Source organism: Peromyscus leucopus, chromosome 3 (assembly GCF_004664715.2).
Source record: "Peromyscus leucopus breed LL Stock chromosome 3, UCI_PerLeu_2.1, whole genome shotgun sequence".
NCBI lineage: Eukaryota > Metazoa > Chordata > Mammalia > Rodentia > Cricetidae > Peromyscus > Peromyscus leucopus.
In genome coordinates, this window is record NC_051065.1 from 31,626,005 (window position 1) to 31,649,423 (window position 23,419).

At 36.1% G+C, this 23,419-nt stretch overlaps 1 protein-coding gene across 3 annotated transcripts in view; it reads left to right on the top strand.

The window, feature by feature from the left end:
* Positions 1-23,419, top strand: part of Sema3a (semaphorin 3A) — a 289,957-nt gene that overhangs the window by 259,801 nt on the left and 6,737 nt on the right. For all 3 annotated transcript variants that reach the window (XM_028862052.2, XM_028862061.2, XM_037203547.1), the window contains 3 exons: positions 6,042-6,083; positions 9,434-9,591; positions 14,482-14,549. In XM_028862052.2, the coding sequence (XP_028717885.1) occupies positions 6,042-6,083; positions 9,434-9,591; positions 14,482-14,549 (268 nt within the window). The remainder of the gene's footprint in view (positions 1-6,041; positions 6,084-9,433; positions 9,592-14,481; positions 14,550-23,419) is intronic.

A 23,419-nucleotide genomic window follows, 5' to 3' on the forward strand; every position in this document is an offset into this window, starting at 1 on the left:
CTGGCTCATATTTTCTTTTTTAAATGAGAAAATTTATGATTTACATTTTGTACCATTTCTATAAGTTACCTTGAAGATCAAATATCTCCCAATTCAAAATTTCTTCTCTTGTACTTTATAGTATATCTGCCATGATATGTAAGCCCTGTGAGCTTTTGGGGAGATACATTTAACATGCCAAGGGAAGAATGATATCTCAGCTAATTCCTACATTATTTTGTATTTTTCTTAAGAAAATCAGTGCTTAAGTTTGGGTAAGTAGGCTTATGTTAGTAGCAGATAATTTATAATAGATGCCCAGTCTGCAAACTTCAAAAATGGACAAATATTTGTCTCCTTTTCCTGAGTCACCAATGGTATGGGGAGGATCTTCAAGTATTAGGTATATTGAGGTTGGAGCAGGGGCACGGGAAATAGATCAACATAGATATTATACATGTTGCTCATTTTAGGGTGCTTGCCAACTGATAAAGTTTGAACAGATATCACACTTTGATATGAATTATATGTAAGACAAATAACATGCTTATTTAAAATATTTTGATAAAATAATACAGTGGGTACTTACTCATAAATCTAGATATATAAAATAAAGTTGAATACCAAGAGACAAGTAGATAGAAAAGAGGAAATGAAATCATGTGATATCATTTGTGCTCCACATGTGTCACATAGGCATACCGACATTATATATATATATAATTTATGTAATAATAAATTATATATATATATATGCACTAGATTATAATTTTCAGTTGACTCAACATTTAATGTTGAAGCTAAATGCCCCTCACTCCTTTTTGTACTTCATTTATATGCAGATGTACTTGCCTCATGACTCAGGAATCACTGTTCTATTGTCTTTTGAAGAGAAAATAAAGTAAAAATTGCAGAAAATGAAGTAAAAATTCAATTAGAATTAGAAATGTCATTCAAACATGTACCTGGTAAACTGTGGGCTAGATCTTTGATAATAACACTGAATAATCTTCTACTAGAAAGTTTAGAATCTTCCTTTAAACCAGCATAACAATCGTTGCTTCACTCAATGCCTCTAAAACTCTTATTTGCAAAATATTGACTATAGTACCTCATCCAGAGACCCATGCTTCTAGCACTAGGGGTGGTGACAGCATTGTGGTCCATATGCTATCAGGCTTTTTGGTGGTACTGTACCTGCTTCTGTTTTCTTTGGTGGGCAGTATCTCCTGTATGCCAGACTGGCCTTGAATTCACTGTGTAGCTGAGGATGGCATTGAACCTCTGATCCTCATGCCTCCACTACCTGAGGACTCTGACTATATAAGCATGTGCCACAATGCTCAACTGGAATATTATTAATATTTATTATTTTATTGTTTTCAGTCATCTAAACTGCACACAAGTAGACTTCCTTATAAATGTTCTGTGTGCCCTTAATTTAAATATTCAAAATAGTAAAAATCACAGTTCCAATATTAAAAATTGATTCTTCTGGCCATTTTTAAATGTTGAGTGTAGAGTATGAACTGATTCTTAACATGCATTATTCCAAGTGAGTTACCTTAAAAAGCATTGGAACTTTAACCTGTAAATTGAAAACTATAATTATCTAAATGGGCTGTCATGCACTATAGAGTCCATTTAGATTAGCAAACAAATTATGGGCAATGTGGGCTAAATTTATAAATGGCTGCCTGGCATTCGTTGTTATATCTCTAAAGCCTAAAGAATAAATTCAGTCAACATTTATCAAATTAATGAAACAGTACCAATGCAAAAAAACTAAATATGATAAAGATTGTAAGATTCCTTTTCAAGGACTCCAGTACTCAAGTAAGATTGAAGAAGAGGGGGAAAAGTCCATCAGAAAGAGAGCCATGAAATCCTAGTGATCTAATCCCATACCATTCTTTAATAAAAGGGAAAAGAACCCTCATTGAAAAATAATTGTTAATGGAACTGTTGCAAAAATAAGTCATGGGTGACACTAGCAAGGCACCCTTCCTTACAAACGCCTAATTCACAGATTTAGTGTTTTCCTTCACCTTTCATAGAATCAGGCTTTTATAAAAATTCAATCGTGTGTGTGTGTGTGTGTGTGTGTGTGTGTGTGTGTGTGTGACAGAGAGAGTGACAGACAGACAGACAGACAGAGTCAGAGAGAGGTGGCTATTCTAAGAACAGTCTCTGACCTCATGCAGGTAAAAGGATCCTCTCTGTTATACATCTTAGTTTCAAAGACTGATTTTCTGTTATCACGTAGTAGAATTAAATTTTATTGTGTAGAGTCATTTTAGTCATGTTATAGCATTTATAAATAATTTTTCTCATCTTTTCATTGTTTTCTGTGTTTTATTAATTAAGTCATGCATATTTTGGCAGTAATTCAATATTGTAACTAAATTCTGTTTTTAATGTTTCTGAAATCTGAGGTTAACATTTGACATCTTACCTGTATTCCTTGATATATTAATAAAAATTTCAACTTGAAAGGAGTTTAATCTAAAATGACTTTTAAAAAAGCATGATGGGAGCCAATAGACATGCACATATGGATATTTATATCTATAACATTTTGTTCTTATTTGGGGATTTTCAAAGAAGTACATTTCAAACTTACACTGGTGATGCCTTCTAAGACACATATCTATGGCATTTAATCCATATTTAGAGAAATTATTACCAATCTCTAAGAATGAAAAATTAACCCTGTAGTGTAAAGGAGGAAACTGTTTATGTATCTCAGTTGTGTTGAAGATGACTGCAACTGGAAATCTACCTCCTTCCATAGATGCTGCTGCCATTCCCTTCCTGGTCTCTGCTGTGCACATTGTCACGATTATTTCTTTGACACTCAAACAGACAAAACATCTTTGGGCAGAGTTTGCAGAAATATTTACTTTCAGCATTCTATTCTAACAGCCAAAGTTCATACATATATTGTGGGCTAGCAATTGGAATATTTCACTGTCAAGCTTTGTTTAATTTTACAGCAGGGGACAGAAAAAAAAAAAACACAACACATTAAAGCAATAGCCACATACAATGAAAAAAGCAGGAAAATGTCACAGTTTCTATGGTTCTATTTGACACTTGTGTCTTTCCATGTAAAATAAAATACAGTTTAAAAAGATCAACTGAGCTGCCCCTCAGCTTGATAGGGTAAATACATAAGATAAAGATTTAAGGTCATGATCCTAGCTGGTACTCTTTTATAACTTTTAAACACATTTAATATTAAGTTAATTTACCCATATTACTACCTCCATGAGACCATGTTGGTATGAGTCTCTTTCAGACTGAATAACCCATAAATTCTTGGATTAAAACCAGTACATACCTCTTGCCATCTTGAGATCGGTTTAGGAAAACACCCTGGCTAATCACAGAACATTCCAGTGGTTTTGGTTACAAGATACTTTTATTCAGGGTGAAATCACATCCCAATCACTGCATAGGAAGAAAAATATTCTATGGCAATAAAATTTCCATTTCAGAGCAGAGCTTTTAATAGCCTCTAAGAGGTAACGTTGGCATTGGTGTCAGACTGAGGAACTAGCACACCTGCTAGTAAATATTCCGAATTGCACTGTAGCACTAACATACAGCAGATTGAAATGCGTTTCGCTAGCACTCGCCTGAGCTTGAGTGGGTTCACTATGTGCTTCTGAGTGACCTGCTTAGCTTATGGAGCATCGATTTCTTCATATAATGAAGACTGCAATCATAAACTCATAAAGATTCTGGTTTTAGAGTAAAATTAAGCTAATTGGTAAATGTTAGTTATTGGAAAATAGTTACGCTCATAAAAATCTGTTCTAGAATGTTTGGCTTCCCTATCTTTGTCTTTTTTTAAATTAAGGAGATATAAAAAGCCAGACACATGGTGATTTTTCACCTTAACTGGTCAGTGTGAGTTTTTCTTTCCAGTCCTTCCAATGGGCTTTCCTTTTGAGTTGGTGAAGTTTCACACGCAGCCATGGCGCCTTGGGGACAAAGGGCTTTCTTTATAGTTCTGTTGGCTGCAAAGGGCTGCAAGGCAGTGACATCAATAACACTTGCATTTTAAACCCAATTTATGCAATATTCCATGAACAGCTGAGCAAACAAATGAAAGAGTTTAATTTTCATTCAAATGTAAAACATAATTGATGCTTTCCAAGCCCCAGTCTAACTTCTTCTGAAGGAGCTTCCTTTCCAGTACTGAGCATCCAGTGAGCTATATCAGAATCTCCCGGGATCAGCAGGTGAAAAAGCTTTGCAAGTGCAAAAGTTTAATAAGGACTAAATTAAAATATCTGGGAGATGTATAGTAAATTGGAGTCATAGAAAATCTTGAAAAGATGCTAAGTTTTTTATTTCATTTTTTTAAACTTGAACACCAATTAAATTTGCAATTGAAACCAATTTCATGGAAAAAATGCTTATGAAGCTACATCTGTTGTAAATGGAAGTCATATTTGCCTCCAGTTATTTCTCAGAAAAAATACATCTTATTTAAATGGATGTCAGTGTGATATATTGTGCATTAAAATTCAGTTGCAGTACATATTCTAAATTGCTATTAACTTCCTGGTATAAATAATAAATAAGGTTATATTAATTAATATATGAGCTTAATCTTGAATATTGGCACAATAATATGACTGAAATCTGATGTGTGTTCGAGTTTGTCTCCTATTTTACAGTTTACGTGATAACCCATTTTCATCTACTTTATAGATGTCTTTGCTTTTGTATTATCAATAAATATGAAGTAGAAATGCAATCAACTCTATTTAAAAAGAACTTAGACCTCATATTCTATTACATTGGATGTTAACTTTCAATGCCTTGAAGCTTGACTATAAAATTTCTTCAATACAGACCCACATGAACTTAGTTATTTTTTTATTCGCTTGAGAAATTCTCATGTGAGATGATTAGAGGGGGAGAGGTTGCCATGGAAATTTCTCCTGACACATTTAATTCCTTATTTGTTAACTTATTCCAATATTGTAGAAACCTAAAATCCCTTAAAGCGGAATATTTATCATGAAATACAGCTTTTATTTGGGGACTTGATACTACTAAATAGTAAATATGCCCTTTCTATGTAGACACAATGGGCTGAAATTATTTGCATCATAGTTGTCTTTGTGATTGATATTTCTATAAGAAATTGTTATTATATTTAATAATTCCTATTACTCACTTAAGCTGTACAATACCCTACAATAGAAAAGTATTAGAAATCTCTAAATTAGCCCATTAAGTTAATACACATCCTTCACTACTTGTTTCACTAGCGTGCCAGGCAGGTTGTGCAGAAGTGAAGAAAATCATGTGCTCAGTTTTGCCATCAGGTGTGAAGTGGGGAGTTGGAGCTCTGCCTCTGCATGTGGGGTGGGCAGCACCAGAGTGGCCCAGCTCAGTGCAGTGAAGGCTGAGGGGGAAGAATGGCAAGGGGAGCTAAAGAAGTCAGGACTGTCGGGCAGACACCAAAGAGACAGGGGAATGCTAAAAGGGAGTGATCACTGAAGGACTTGGAGGCTCAATGGAGTTTCACTGGGGAATTCTGCTTCTGAAAATGAAAGATCATCTAGAGGATGGCTAGATGGAGAAGACAGCGAGGTGAATGGAACTGATGACAGTCAGGTTAGAGCATCCAGTTCCACCTAAAGGACCAAGGAGAACATGGGATGCCTGTCTTTGTCTCACATACCAATAGAAGGGGAAATAGAGGATAATGAAGTTAAGGAAATAAGAAAAGGGGGATTAGATAATTTACTTTTTCTTGATTTGCTGTGGACCTACTGAGAAGTTTTCTCTAGGTCTATTCAGGGGGTGACAAACACAACTTACCCAGCTGCAGGTAGGATCCCCAAGGACTTCCATCTGGACTGTGCTGGTGGGCCCTTATTCACACATTAGCAGTCACCTCTTCAGCTTCTTCACAGATCTTATTTCCAGTTACACCGTTTGTTGTCAGCAGTGACATTACTTCCCTGAGAACTTAGTAAGTGTGTTAACCACTTATCCATTAGCTTTATCAAACACTTCTTTTGCTTCTCTTTTAGGAACCAACAACTATATCAGCAATGGAACTTTCTACGAAGCAGGTACAATCATAATAGGCTGCCATCAATACTGTGTTCTGTTAGTTTTCTGCTTGAACTTGATAGATCTATTTGTCATCTGTCATATTTTATAGATTGGTTCACAGTGAGTAGTGAAAGAATCTAACAAGCGAACAGAAGGAAATTGTGTCATCTGTGCCTTATAGGTTAATAAACACCTATGCACCTTACAGATTCATAAAAGCAAGCAATTGGTTGTTACGTTCAGAAGATCTTAGCTTAAAATGCAGCTCCTGCCTTCGGCTGTATTGTATCACGAGAACAGAAAAGGAGGCTTTCACCTCAGTTAAACATACAATGACGCACCCAAGTAGAATATTCTAGAATGCTAAAAATTCAGAGTTTAAGGGCAGCTTCTGATTAGTCTTTCCATTCATATCAAACAGACCTTTTGACAAGACACACAAGAAAAGCAACTGATTTCTCAATAACTATGGCTATGACACAAGTTTGACTTCTAACAATTACATTTTCTGCATTGCTACCTATGCTTCAGTCCAATATATGAATGATAATTTTGGAACTAAATTGGTAGACCAAGCTGAAGTCAATTAGTAACTTACATAATATAGAAATGATAGTGAACTAGGACTTGCTTTTCTTCTGTAAAAACTTGTGTACAGAACTGTGGGTGTAAGATTCAGTTGGCTACAGTTGTTTCTGACCTGTTGGCCTGCCTTGCCTTTGACAGTGTTCCACCTCTTGAACAAAACACTAAATCATACTGCCAACGAAATGCAGTGTGTGCCCTTTCCACACAGACGTATCAAAATAGATTGATAATCTCCAAGATATTTAAACTCAGAGTGCAGATGTTATTGACCTGATACTGCTATCTTACACCTCGTTAACATGTATTCACCTGTTCTTCAAATCTAAAAATTGTCACATGTTGGCAAGGAAATCTGGGGCTTTCCAGGGTGGAAGCTAGACAGGAATAATCTTTCCTGTAATGATTTTAAAGGCATTTATTTATATTTATTTCCCTGCTAGATTTCCGAGCCAATCCTTACTGAATTACCTCTAAGTCTAATTTAGCCAAACATCCTGTTTGAAAAAGAAAATTAAGATTTTAAACATTTTAAAGCATTGTCTATTAATACAACATTCAACTAAAAAGTGCCAATATCAGTTATCACAATAGAAGAAAGAATCCTGGACTTACATTTTCCACTGATGGAGGGGAGATGGATTTCACTCAATATGACTCAATTTCATCCACTCTTAGGAGCATTTTTAAAGTGAGACAGCATTTCAGGAGGGCCATGTGACGCTATAACTAACCTTCTAGATAATGAAATCACGTCCTTCTTATGGCCCACCACTCATAAGGAGGCTAGTGAAATCTCCTGCGGTGATGTTAAATTGGGCAGAAAAAGCACATCAGGTTCCTAAGCTAGTCACTAGATTATGCTCACTGATGCCTGCAAGCCCCTATGCTTCACGTGAATAGCATGATGATTTTATGTATCATTAGTAATCCTGAAGAATTATGATGAAATCAAAATGACATTGAATTGCATTTAATTTGGAGCAATTTATTGGAGTTTAGGTTTTCATAACCATAAATCATGTGGATGGCTATACTCTTTTTGCTTTTTTTCCTTTTCCTGTATGTTTTTTCTATTTTTCTCCTAAAGGCATGCATCAGATATAGATACTTTGTTTGGGTAGTTCTTTTCCTACTCAAAGGCCATATGCCTATAAATCTATAATTATGAATTTGGCATATGCTTCTGAAACATTATTAGCCAAGCATGAGATCTTTTGGTAATATGGCCAATTTGGCCACTGACCTTTTCAGACTGGATCACAAAGCCAGGGCTGGTAGCAGCACCCATAATCCCAACACTTGGGTAGGGCATGGGGGTGGTGGTGCAGGAGATTCAAGAGATTAAGGCTAACCTAACCTATACAAAAATGTCTCAAAGACATCAAAAGAAAATAGGATGCCAATGTCAGGGTCATCATGTCCATGTTTATCATTGTCAACCATGTTTACGGTTATTGCTACAAAGCCCTAAGTCACCTCACTTTTGCTCAGTATGTTATATCGGCCTCATTTTTTATCACATTGAAACTGCCATTATTCAGCAGATCTCTAAGAACATTATTTTAAAAAAGATGAAACATAATGTGTTAGTAAGGAATCAACATTTCTTAAACTGTGTTGATTTACAAACTCATTCTGTATAATATTAAAATTAATATAGCAAAACAAATTAAGCATCTATTAATATACATAATAATTTGTTTCTCTACTTCATTGCATGTAATAGCATATTTAACAAGGAAATATATGCACAAGGAAATAGATTTGTTATTCTTACCTCTTATTATACTTTTATAAGATATCAGTATTTTGCTTAACTCTAAGCACTGGCCTATTATCTATAAAACTACTCCTCAATAATTTCTTAGATTTCAGTAAATACTTCAGTATACATTCAATTTACATACACACATGAATACACATACACACACACACACACACACACACACACATACACACACACGTCCACATGTACAAATATAGCCTATAAGTGAAAGTCTCTGGGAATGCAATGTTGATCATGTCCATTTCTGACTTTCAGACAATTTATAATTTCAAAGATCATCCTGTTGTTCACAATGAAGTTGTTCTAAAATTCAATTTTCATCTGCATCCTAGAAAATTAAAATATACTTTAAAGTCTTTTGCCTATGGACTATTATTTTTTTTTTTTTTTTTTTTTTTTTTTTTGGTTTTTCGAGACAGGGTTTCTCTGTGTAGCTTTGCGCCTTTCCTGGAGCTCACTTGGTAGCCCAGGCTGGCCTCGAACTCACAGAGATCCGCCTGGCTCTGCCTCCCGAGTGCTGGGATTAAAGGCGTGCGCCACCAACGCCCGGCTTCGCCTATGGACTATTATTATATGTCTCAGTATCCATAACTTAACTTAACTTAAAATGTGTTGCATTTTTGTTCATAGTTTATGTATTGGGGTTGTCATAGAGTGATTCATAGGTGTGAGGGACAGAGGCCTGTTTGGGGAAGTCAGTTCTCATCTCCCATCATGTGGGTCCCTGGAATCTACATCAGAATATCATCAGGCTTGGTTAAGGCTTGCTGTATCATCAACCAGTCCTCTAGTGAGAAAAGCATGTCTCTCTCTCCACTTGGCAGTCAGATGCTTGCAGTTGGTTTCTGCTCCACTTACAACTGTATCATCTGCCAGACCTTGGAAGAAATATCTAAAACAACTACGATCCATAATAAAATTTATTGTTGATGAGGCTCAACAAGTTGGTTTTAAAGGAGAGGTCAAAAGAGTGTTTTCTTTGCTCATCCACAGCAACAACTGTACATTGGCTCAGCTGCTGGGGTGGCACAGCTTCCTCTCCATCGCTGTGACGTTTATGGCAAGGCCTGTGCAGAATGCTGCCTCGCCCGCGACCCTTACTGTGCCTGGGATGGGTCATCGTGCTCACGCTATTTTCCCACTGCAAAGAGGTAAGATGAGCGTTAATGGGGAAATAGAATGTTTCTTAGCAGAGTTAGTGGTCTGCTTTCTAGAACAGCCCTCTATGAAGAAGTACACCACTGTGCTGTGCAGATGAAGGGAGGTTGGGGTATACACATCATAGTTAGGACTGTCATTGTTACTTTGTTCTTGTTTGTTTTCCCATTTCCTTAAAAACCACAAAACAAGAAGAGTATAGAGTAGGAAAGTTGGATCCTAAATGAGATAGAACAAATAACTGAAGGACTTTAGGACAACATAATATCCCTAAGTTCTTATGTTTGGAAATTAGATTTGTGGTTTTATTTTAATAAAAGAGAGATAGGGTCAAAATACACAAAAAGTTATTAACAGAAGACAGCCTTGTAATTTTTGAACCCAATGTTCTATCATCCACAAATCTACTTTTTTTAAATCTAGAGATATTATGTTCTGGTTTTTTTATTTTAATAAGGCCATTTATGTTACCAAATAAAAAGAAATTTCTTAACAGACAGGAGTTCATTTGCTTTTGGAATCTAAGGAATATAGAAAGACCTAATCATAAAAAGTCAAAATGAAGGCTGGGGCAATGTGTTAGTGGGCAAACTCCTTGTCATGCAAGTGTGAGGCCCTGAGATCGAACCCCCAAACCTACCTATGCTGCATGTAGTGTGAGCATGTGCATTCCCAGTGCTGCCATGGCAAGCGAGCTGGGACAAGGGGCAGGACAAGACAGCCAGCCTGATTGGTGTATTTCAGCAGCAAACAACAAAAGGTCTTGCCTCAAGCACAGAGTAGGGAGAGTACTGAACTACGAGGTATCATCTCTGCTTCACAAAGGCAATGGGCATGTGTCTCACTGCCCCAACACTCAAGACACACATGCACATAGATTCAGTGAAAGTCAAGAATTTCTTCCTACATGTAAAAATGTTGCATTGATGTCTTTAGTGTATTAATATTGATTAAGTAACATTCCTAAAAATATTTCATTTACCTCAGGAAATTTTGATTGTCCCTGTTATTACAACATCATCCTGTGTTTACAGCTTAAACTTGAAACAAAAAACTATATAATCAATTTCATCTGCGTGCACACATATGTGTATGTGAGCGTGTGTATATGTACTACTCATGCATTTTAAATGTTATCTTGATAATACTTAAAATTATTTTACAGGGAATTGTTTAAATAAAATTGCTAAGTTATAATTAGGAAGTTAGTCGACAGGTGTGGGAGAGATGGCTTAGTTGGTAAGTGCTTGTTGCAGGAGTACCTGAGTTCAGAATCCCAGATCCCAGGGGAAAGCCTGGAAAAGAGTCACAGATCTACACTGCTGAGGGGAGGGCGCGCAGACACAGAGAGCTCACTGATCAGCTTCTCCAGTGAGAAAGCTGGTGAGCTCCAGGTTCAGCCAGTTCAGTGGGCTCCTGGTTTGTGAGAAACCCTGTCTCAAAACAATGATATTGATGATGATGATGGTGATGATGATGGTGATGGTGATGGTGATGATGTGGTGGTAGCAGAGAGCAACAGAGGAAGGCACCACTGTTAGAGTATACAGGCACACATATACATACATCTGCATGCTCAAAATATATATACAGCATACACAATGCAGACATGCACAAACAAAAATTTATTGAGAACAACACAAACAGATTAAACAAAATTGCAACTTCCTATGCAAGAGCCAAGGCATAAAGAATGAGAAGGATTTGGGAAGGTGTTGAGGAGGAGAAAGATTATAGTAAACTACATTGTATATAAAATGTTTAAATAAAAACAATAAAACAGAATGGCAATTTAATCATTTAATGTAATATTATTTTCAGAAAATGCTCTCATATTACAGAGAACTGTTAGACACAACCTAAAGTTGCAAACAAATTAGTTTACTAGTGTTTAATAAAATAAAAATAGTTCTTAATTTTACAAAGCAGCAATATGACCATATTCTCTACTCTTTGCTTAGAGTTGCCTTTCTTTCTTGATAATTACTGTTTCGGGAGGACATAGTGATGGATTAATGAAAGAATATGTAATATCTTGTTAATGTACCTTCAAGCTTACCACCATGCATATTGACCTATTCAAACAGAGAAAAGTCACCACCAACCCTAAGCCACTGCACTCTAGGAGCAATATAACTTTGTTTTAGCATAGATAACATTTCCAGAGAAGCTCTGTATATCAGCCTTTCACAGTAGTGAAACATATTCTGCAGCATTTATAATGTTACAAATGTTATAGGAAATCATGACCCTAACATCAACTTAAATATTTCCACTGATGTTTGAGATATTATTGTTTCAATATTAAAGAGCTACAACTGGGGCTGGAGAGATGGCTCAGTGGTTAAGGGTATTCACTGCTTCTCCAGAGGACCCCAGGTTAGTTCCTAGACCCACAGAGATGACTCACAACCACATAGAACTTCAGCATCAGAGTCTCCAGCCCCCTCTTCTGGTCTCATGGTATATCTATGAATGCACACAGATGCACAAACATATACATAAAATAAATAAATAATATATCTTTTTTAAGAAATTCACTAATAACTTAGCTTCATCATATTAGCATAAAATTAGAACACAGAATCACACTGATTCTAAATGTAAAAACTCCTACTGTAGATCACATACATGACCGAGTTTTCTTTTTTTTTTTTTTGGTTTTTTCGAGACAGGGTTTCTCTGTGTAGCTTTGCGCCTTTCCTGGAACTCACTTGGTAGCCCAGGCTGGCCTCGAACTCACAGAGATCCGCCTGCCTCTGCCTCCCAAGTGCTGGGATTAAAGGCGTGCGCCACCACTGCCCGGCTTGACCGAGTTTTCTTAATCTTTCAGAATTCTAGATTGAAATGTTATGATTAACACTTTCATAATCTTTTGGAGTTTTACAGTTGAAAAAACTGGCTGAGTCTAATATATCTTGATTAGAGAAACTATGGATCTTTCAATACATTGCAATATACAGTCATTACTGTGATAATTATAAATTATTTAAGATGAAATTTTTGTCCTTCTTTAAACTTTTTAGCTCTAGGGGACTTTTGTGTTACTCAAATGTACATATGGAATTCATATTTGATCTAAAAATGACTATTTTCTTTATAAGAAATAATAATGAGAACATTGCAAGATTTGGTAATGAGAGGTTTGCATTTTAAGTTTTTCTTATCAAAAAAGGAGAAAAAGAAATAAAATTAACTATCATTTAAACCTCATATATTTGCAAGTGGTTCTCACACATCCACAAATTAAGACCAAAAGATAGTGCTTTTGTTTTTCTTGTGAATTATAAGTTTTACTTGATCCAACTCCATGTGTCTGGCACTAGAAATGTGTTTGAGAAGGGTGTGTAGAGTCCTTTCAGCATATATATCTTCTGATAGCAGTTTTTAAAGCTTGAACCATTGAGAAAGGCTTTCCCCAATGCTTTGTGGTTCAAGTTTCACAGTTTTCTTGTTGGCTCAATTTTCAAATGTACACATCTGTTTGATAGTCTCACTACTTCTACAAATAGAAATCTATAAATACTTTAGACCTCTAAATTTATGAGCACTGTAATGAATTCCATGTTTACAATTTTCAATGACCAATAAAGGTGCTCTTTTCAAGGATGGTAACTAATTTCATCGCAAGATAATACCTTTAAAATTGATGAAAAAGAAAAAAAATCAGTCAAGTACAGCTAGGCTTTGCCTGTGTGTTACACACAGCCATTCTCCATATTTTCTTATCTCTCTGTCTTTATCTATTTTGTATCTGGTAGCAGGAGACCAACTCCTCCTCTAAGTGTGTCTAATTGCAAGTAACCTCACATACAGTTTGAGAAGCCTGGCAAGGAACCTAACTCTAGTCTGATGTATGTATACGTTCTGCTCTTCTGTAAAAGAGAAGGTCATCTTGGTCCACCCACTCTCCCAGCAAAAGAAGATCTTGCCTTTAAGTTCAACACTTGTGGTTGTTTTCCTACATTTCTCCAATGCACAAATAAACTCATTTCCAATCATAGCCATAGGATAGGGCAATCATGGTGGTGTATACCTGAAACCAGCCTTGACTGTAGAAGGAGACCCTATCTAAAACAAGGAAAGAAAGAGACAGATGCTGGAAGTGTAGTCCAATGGTACAGCACATGCAATAGGCTCTGACTTCAAACCCTGATACCAAAGAAAAAAATCAAATAATACACATTAAAGATGCTTTTCTAAGTTGGACTGTGGTGGTGCATGCCTTTAATCCCAGCACTTAGGACAGAGGCAAACAATCTCTGTGAGTTCGAGGCCAGCATGGTCTACAGAGTGAGTTCTAGAACAGCCAAGGCTACACAGAGAAACCCTGTCTCAAAAAAATAAAAAAAAAATGCTTTTCTATAAAATACTGATATGACAAAATTAAAAAGCAATAAAAGAAATAATTTTTAGTTTAAACATTCTAAAGTTAGACAATAGTATATTTTAAAAGTATGTTTGAGCAATCAGGAAAAATCATTATTCATGTGAATTTTAATTTTCAAGCTTACACCCACATAGATGATGAGAACAATAGTTGGATTGTGTTTATTGAAGAAATGGGTTGCTGTTTCAGCATATTATTCCTTATTTCCTCTAAAGTGAAGTCTAGAGCTTCTCAGTGTTAGATTGCTGTTGACTGATACCTGTTGGAAAACAAGCATTTCTTGTCTGTCAGTGATAAAGGCCTTTGATTGCAGTTGCTGAATTCAGTGTCCTTGTTCCCCATTTGATCACCTTTGACCCCTTCTCCACCCACACTGGATGAAAATGCATGTCTTGCTTTCTTGTCTGTAATATTCAATAAGATTTGACTCTTCGGAAATTTCTAACTGGGAAAATAGAGATAGAATAATGTCTCTTAAATGTAATTGTTTTAGACGCACAAGACGACAAGATATAAGAAATGGAGACCCACTGACTCACTGTTCAGACTTACAGCACCATGGTAAGTCACACTCTTTAACTTTAAATCTCGGACACTAAATTGACAAGAGTGCACACATCTCTTCAAGAGTACTTAGGGGGAAGTACGATCTGGCCTGAAGTAACTGCTAAAGAACACACAAAACAGGAATAGCTTTTATGATCACAAGTGTAAGAAATTCAAGATTTTAGATCTTTATGAGACACAAAACTCAAATGTCTTAGACAAAAAGAAGCCAGATTTATGAACATCCTTTTACATATTAGCTAGTCAAGGAGGTAGGCAATAGAATTTTTCATCAAAACATATCAAATAAATTTAATAGAGTTAATGTTCAAATCAACTGAGAAGCCATATGTCTATATGATGATGATACAAAGCCAGTATATTCTTTCTGAGTATTTGAGTCAGATAGACAAGGAAGCAATGTCCTTATGTTAAAATACTAGTTGTATATTTCCTCGAAGTGGGCAGTTTGCAAGCAATATGCTGTATGCTTTCTGTAAGATATTAAGACATTTTAAGCATCACAGTTGCTTATTTCACTCGAAACATCAATCAACCTCCATTTAAAATGTATCGTTGCAGTGCAAGCTCATTCTCTCTATTTCAACTTATGAGATTAATAATGAAGCTGTGCTTCCCTCTGCTGGGGGAACTTCCCAATGACAAGGACACTAATGAACAGTTAAAAAATAATAGTTAACATGCAAAGCATGTATACTGTAACCGAACACAATCATCCTGTTTTCGCTTCAGGTACCTTACACAGTATCACAAAACACTCTTGCTCTTTTTTTGATTAATTTTCATTTGATTTCCTATGTGTGTAGATAATTCTTGTTGTATGTTTATTAAAGGGGAACCACTACTACACATAGCACTTGAGCATGCATTGCGGAATCCAATACCTTCTTGAAATGCAGGCCCCATTGTGCATAGTCTCAATGGGTTGGCATCAGACTCAAAAATCCCTGGTAGGATTGTGGGAGAATCAGGAGATGTTGGTCAAATACTTTAATCACTCACTCTTAGACATTTCTGGTCAATGGCTTCCCAGTAGGTTACTCTCCTGACTTGGAGGGAAATGACCAGTGAAGAGGAGTGAAGTTCTAGTTGTCTTTGCCTAAGGAAGATGACTGTACTAGCTGTCTCCTCCTGAGCTTTACAAGGAGCAGACTCCATTTAGACAACTGAATATCTACTATTTTCCATGAGTTTATTTCAAATGAAAATATTGTACTATGGTCAGCATCATTTCACACATGAGGAAATAGTAATTATTAATTCATTATATTAAAGAATTTATGTGCTTGTATCTTGAGAGTTAAAGATAAATATCAGAAGCAAAAGCTCACAGAGATCCCCCTGACTCTGCCTCCCCAGTGCTGGGATTAAAGGTATATCCCACCCCTGCTCGGCCCTGTATACTATTTCAAAATAATATCTACTGACATAGAAATGTCTCCTATACAGATGGGAAAACTGAACAAGGACTTTTTCTTATTTTATATTTTTTCATTTTACATACCACCCACAGTTTCTCCTCCAACTCCCCACCCCGGCACCTTCCCCCACAACCCTCATCCACTCCTCAGAGAAGGTAAGGCCTCCCATGGGGAGTCAACAAAGTCTGGCATATCAAGTTGAGGCAGGACCAAACTCCTCCTCCCTGCATCAAGGCTCAACAAAGTATCCCTCCACAGGGAATGGGCTCCAAAAAGTCAGTTCATGGACCAGGGCTAAATTCTGGTCCCACTGCCAGGGGCCCCACAAACAGACCAAGCCACACAACTGCCACCCACATTCAGAGGGCCTAGGTTGGTCCCCAGTCATTAGTCCAGACTCCATGAGCTCCCACTAGCTCGAGTCAGCTGTCTCTGAATAGGAACTTTTTTAAAGTAAGACATGTCTAAATAAATATTGTTGATTATTGAATGATTTTATTGGAGCTAATGTTGCCCATTTTGAAGATGTGTTTTGGTGTTACTGTGTTGGTTCAAGCCTATAAAAATTAAGTGCATAGAATTATTTTGTGATAAAGAGTAAAGTGTGAATGAATTCTTCTCCAAATAACTCAATTAGCATACTTATGTGGGATGAAAAGGAATTGTGACAGTTTAGTGTTACAAGAACTATTTTTATTTTTTTATCTTTTTGGTTGGTAAGTACCTCTATTTTATGTTTGAAATAGATGGGAGCAAAGGTCCAAACAGCCCTCAAAATTCCAAAGCAATAAAACACTCCTTCCTCAAAGGTCCCTGTGCTTGTTGGCTGCTTTTGTTGGTAATTGACCAAACACAAAGCATACACAGTGTAGGTTAGAGTGAAGTTCAAATGTGAGCAGAGTCAGGCAGGAATCCCCATTTGGCCAGGCTCAGTCTTACCATTAGGGATCCGTGAATTATCTCAGCCTAGCAGATATCAGTATTTGAAGGTAAATGGGCCCCAATCCAGAGCCCAACCCTGTTTAAATCATGTATGTTGTCTTGCTAATGTCACTTCTCACATTCAATAAAATATATGTGCTCATATGGAAACAAGTAGAGATATTAGATGGTTTTTAACAGAAAGCTTCTAAGCAACATGAAGCTAAATTATACACTTCAGTATGATCACTTCCAGCTGTAATAGTAAACATATTCTGTAACACTCTATATTTTACATATCCTGAGTTTTTAATAAAATGACTATATATAAAGTATCTTGAAATTAAGGTGAAAGAAATTGCACTTCTGATATAACCTTCAAAACACCCTCACTGAATGTTCCTATTGTGCAGAGCAGGAGTAAGCTGAACTGTTTGGATGAAACGGGAAACTCCACCTCACTTCCCTTGGTCCCAAAACACTCCTCTCTATCACCATGGCCGCTCACCCAAAGCCTTCATATCCAACCCTAATAGTACATGTGCGCTGGAAAATCTTGTCTTTCTAACTGCACACCAGGCACAATGCTAATGCAGAATTCAGGTTGTTTCCAATCCATTCCTTACCCTCAAAGGAGAGTGTGCCTGAAACTGGAGCTTGTCCAACTTTGCATTTAAGAAAATGACTGGCCAAGTCAATTACCTCTCCACTGTCTCTTTTCCTCCCTCCTTTCAAGCCAAAATGAGCTGCAGCACAATTTATGATTCTGTGTCCAGAAAGCAAAAAGCTTCATTTTTAAAATTCATACCACCATCTTATGTTTCTGGATCCTGGAGACTTTATGCCCTATCTTCTAATTGAGTGGCATCATTCAATTTCACTTTCTAATAGTTTTCTTGGCTGTTCTGCATAGATGCAGTTCCTTTTTAATGTCTCATAATAAAATATCCACAGAAGTAAGGCAATCTTCTAAATTATCTCAACAGCTAGCCCATCTCAATTTATCTTGGTTGGCATCAAAAATCATACCCAAATTTCATAAAATCTCTTTGGCAGTACTGCCTTTTTGGTCTAAGGAGCCAAAAATTTAGTATTTTGTGACAATGATTCTATGATCTGTACTCTACCATTTTCCAAATATGAATATGAGCACTTAACCCAAAGAGGAGCCATGAGGTTTGATCAGGTGCTGATGTCATCCATTTAAAACCCAGAGCTCCATAAATTATGAAATACCACCTATAAAGCAACGATGAAGATTCTATGTCCTACTACATCATGAGCTGCTAAGAAAGAAAATAGCCTAGGAATGGCAATCTAGTGCAGAATTCCAGATTCAATCTCGCAGACAGATTCTTCAATAGAAGTCTTAGGGAGAAAGAAATGCCCATGAAGGAAACAATGAAAAAATTCCTAGTCATAATCGTAGGTGGAAGAAAGGGAAAAAAACTGTTCTTTGATTTATAAGTCGGGACTGATGAAGGCTACAGATTGGCATTCATGCAAACCAGGTAGACTCGTGACTTTAGACAGAGAATTTAGTCCCAACAAATGTCAGATTCATAGAGATTGACACAGGGAAGAAAGATAAGAAAATTCCTTCTAAAATAAAGCAACTTCAGCTCTGATCAAGAGTAAAGGTAAGACACAAACTAACATGAAACCAGTTGAAATGTGATGAGTGTGCATTGTAGAAGCAAGTCACATGGTATTGCCTACTATGACTTTTATAGACACCCTTGAGACTCCTCTCTTTGGAGTAATCAATGAGCAACAGTTATCTTCAGATGTCGCCTTAGGCAAACAATCAATTACATTTACTAAATATGTGTGAGGTTTGCAATATTTTCATTTATTTTATTTTCTTTACAAAAATCTTCATCTCATACCAGATAATCTATTTTTGCAATGAAATTTAATTACTACAATGATTCTAAGTTGTCTACCTTTTTCCTTTAATTCCAAAAGTTGTAGGGATCTAATATCATTATAATACAAGATGGTATTTTCATTGTTCATTATGGGAGGTTTCTGCTTCTGCAAATGATTGTTTCCTATCTCCCATCAAATCGCTTGGGGAAAGTAAAATGAAAGATTAAATTCTATGTTTCCTGTTCTATTTTTTTAAACAATTGTTCCTATGGCAATCATGTTCTGGCATATAGGTTATTTTGCTTTCTTTGGTAACGCATTCACTATAAAGTCACGAAAATAAAATACACCAGATGTTGCACATAGATTCATAATATTACAGTAAATATATGCATATTGGTACCACTCTGTAAGCTTTTAGGTTTCATCGTGCCCTATGATTAGAAGAGCTCTAGTCGTGATATCATATATTACTAAAAGAATATAGCTGTGGCAAGTCTCATGTTTTATTTCATAACACATTGATTTCATCATTATTTCAAAATAATTTTTCTAAAAATAAGACACACTAGCTAGTGACTAGAAAGTTACTTTCTCCAACAAAATAATTACTTAAAATAATACTGGTCAAATTCCCTTGCCTATCAATCTGCTTATCCCTTTCACTGTCCATATGCTGACAAGCACATTCTAAGAACCAATCCAAATAAATACAAATACATAAGAAATATTGAAAACTACCTGAATTTTAAAATTCAATACACTATATCCAATTGAAATGTAATGCCCAGAAATAAAAACACGTCTTGATGTGCACCTAAAATGTAGTTTGTAACTTTAATAGGCTTTATCAAGTAGTTATATCATATCCTTACATTTTCTGTAAGATCTCATTTGGTCTTTTGGTTCTTGTCAACTCACATTCATTAACCTTCATTAACATTGATCACATTTCTAATAGATGGATCAGATGGAAATGGCTGTGCTTTCATGCAGAAGCCTGCATCACAGTCTGCCAACATTTACCGAGACTGATGGCTGCAACCATCACCATGAACATTGAAAACCTATGTCACAGACATCCCACTGATAAACAAGTGTGATTCCTTTCATGTGCTACAATTTATATTTTAGACTTTTAACTGCTCCAAAATAAAGACAATTGATAAATTGCTTGCTATCCATCTAAATGTGCAGATGTAAAATGCATGTAAAGGCTATGTTATAATGGCTTTTTACTTCTTTTCATTTTTAATTTTTTATTAGCTCATGACATACAACCCCTTCATCCATGATATGCCTTGTAATTGCCTGCTACTAAGATGTTTTTCATCTACTTGAAATCTTTTTGCTGATAAAATTTTGTATTTCTGGATCATAGTGATCAATGCTTACGAACATATTACTACTGTTTTATGTTTCACCAGATTTGTAGGCCATGCTTCATTTTTTTTTTCTTTTTGCTTGACCGTCCACAGGGAATATAAATGAAAAGTATCACAAATCCAATGTGATAAAGCAACTAGAATTGATTTGTCTTTATATAGTAACTATAGTTCTTCAACTAGTAACTATATTTCCTAAGTGTCAGAAATGGCTAGTTAAATTACTCTGTATCTATCTACGTCCCTTGTGTTTGATTTTTATAGTTATTTTCTGTGAAACTCAATTCTCAATAAGGGACAAACACATCAAAATCCAATACCAGAAATCAAAGAAGGAATGAGTTCGTGGCTCACTACCTCATCCATCTGTCTCCTATCTGAGATTACATTTTCCAAGATCGTTACATTTGTTCACATTTCAATCTTGGGAAATGTTTATGGGGTTAAAATGGAGAATGAAATAAATGGGAAGCTGAAATGTGATTCCTTCTATTTCGGTACTATTGGAAGAGAATCAAATGCTAAATAAGGCCTTAAGCAACATGATATTTCTGGCCAAATGATGGATATCGTGACTTTCTGTTGTTACAAAAGGAAGCAATTTATTTAAGTTCTTTCTTTCCTCCCATTCTTTCTACTTTATTAGTCTCATTTCATTTCCATAAATTATTCCACTAAAAGAGGAAATGATTAATTGAAGATTGCTTCCTCAAAAACATTATTTCTTGTCATTAGCAGCTGCAACATATTGAAGCATTGTGTTATCCAAACATACTGCTGATTTTTAAGTAATATTAATATTTAGTTGCTTAAAATTATTCTGCTTTATTCAGATTGTTGAACCCAAGAGAATTTATTATATCAGTTTAATAACTATATCCTTAATGCCTATGGTAGCTTTCATGACAGAAGGTTGTAAAGTAAATATAAAATTTTTTTGAATTATATTGCTTTCTCCTGGAGATGTACATTTTCATTAGCCATCGCTAACATAGGCTTTCATGAAAAATGTAAAACTATGCATATGACATCTCAAATACCTTTATTGTCTTATTATTTCATATTACAATATTTTGATATGGAATATACTTGATCATACAGATCTGCTTCTACTACATCTTGAATAAATTATTTTAGAGCTATTAAAGTTAAAATATATTCATCTAACTAGTAGTATAATAAAATATTCTACCACAGTAGGACTATAATTCCTTTGCCTTTTTATATTGGTTAAGCTTAGAGTCTGCCTGTGGATGTCAAAATAATATAAGATTTTAAATTCAGTGTATTTATTCAGGTTTGTATCTCAGCAGATACCTGGTAAGATTTTGTAATTACCTTTCTGCTGAAATATGGTAGACATATTGAGCAAAAGACATGACCAATTCAGCAATAATTGCGAACAATATGCTACGTGTACCACAAAGAGCGAGAGGGTTCTCGAATGTATTGAAGCTGAGGTGCTTTCTTTAATGCTTAAAGACAAGTAGGACTAACATTAAAAGCACCACAATATTTGTCTTCGTGCAGACTCTTAACACGGGGTTTTACTTTTGAACAATTGAAACTATTCCAACAACCGGCATCATTTATTTGTCATATGTGTCTGTCTGTCTAGCAGACATAGCACATGTCTGTGTGCATACACACAGAGACAAGAAGAAGAGACCCAGTGTCCCTGCCACTCTCTTCTACCTTTTGAAGCATTGTCTCTTGATATTGGGATTGTGTTTCCTGCACGGGGCTGGAAGCCAGCAAGTCCAGCAGTTTTCCTGACTGTACTCCACTTCCAGATGGAGTCACAGGCCACTGCTGGACGCCTCGTTGCAGTGCTGGATTTGAACTCCAAGTCCTTGTGATTGCATAGCAAGTTCTCTTGACTGCTGAATCAATTTATTGATTTATTCTGGTTTTTTTCCTTTTGTAATGGTCTAAGAAATTTAAATTGTAAAATGGTTGCTTTATTTCTTTAGGAACAGTTTTTCTGTATAAAGTTCTATTTGTAAAATATGTTCAGTTGTGTTAGATGGCAGCTAGGTGTATGGATGTAAAGCCACGGTATTTCCTTAACAATGATAACATTATATCGAAACATTTGTTTCTTAGTTAACCTGGAGATTATAGTAGATGTGACAGTGTATTCCTATAACCCCAGTACTGGGAGGCTGAGGCAGAAGGACTGTGAGTTTCATGCCAGCCTGAGCCACGGTTGCATCACTACATCATGGATGAATGGCAATCTCATCTCATGGAAGCCACATCATGAAGTCACCAAGATACATTTTAAGAAAAACAAAAAATTTAGAAGTTATAACTACATGCATCTTCTATAAGTACTATGGATCTTTATAATACACTCAAGATAGTTTGTAATTGTTTTTCTTTTACTAAAGCAAAAATAAGGCAAAGAAAAAATGGCAATAAAGAGAAACACTCACAGAACAAAAGCCACTGTGCACTGAGAATACATTTACTGAGGTGTCATGGGCGTATTATACATTGGCCTGATGATGTTCTCTAAGAGAGCCAAGGGAGGGGGGGCGGGGTCAGAGTTCACTGTTACCAGCCAATTGTTATTAAAGAATCTCAATAATTCCTAAAACAAGAAATAGTGTTTACCAAGGGTGGACATACGGAAAACACTGCAAGACAGCAGGCTCCACACTCGGAACACCCTGACATAAATACAGTGAGCAGCACAGTGGAGGAGGCCTAGGGCTTCCTCCGCAGCCACCCGGTTCCCGGTCCAACACGGCTTCGAGAGAATAAACTATCCAGCACCACTGTATCTGACAGGACAGCTGCCCCAGTCAGCTGCTTGATCCTCGAGGAGATTTGAGATTTTACTAATCCTGAATATGCAGGACTTCTTATCCTTCAGGAAACCTTTAATGAACAGTATGTCTTCAATAAAGCATTTGACTCAAAGGGGGTGACTGTGGCCTCAATGTGTTCTATGAAATGACAGTATGGTGCTGTTACAAATTAACAGTATGCTTGAAAATAGATAATAATCAAAATAGTATGGTGAGAAGATAACAGTGGAAATAATATTTCTCCTGTTTATACATTTTTGACAGAAAAAAAGAGTGGAAATGGTAAGAAGAAAAGTGAGATAGTTGTGTCTTCAGTATGTTGTGTCTTCAGTGTTTCTTGTGCTGCCCAACATTTTTGCAAATAGCTCAGAAAGTAAAGTCAAAACAGATAATGGATGTTTTATTTCCTTCCAAACACCACATTCGAAATGTTTATACAGCATCTGTGA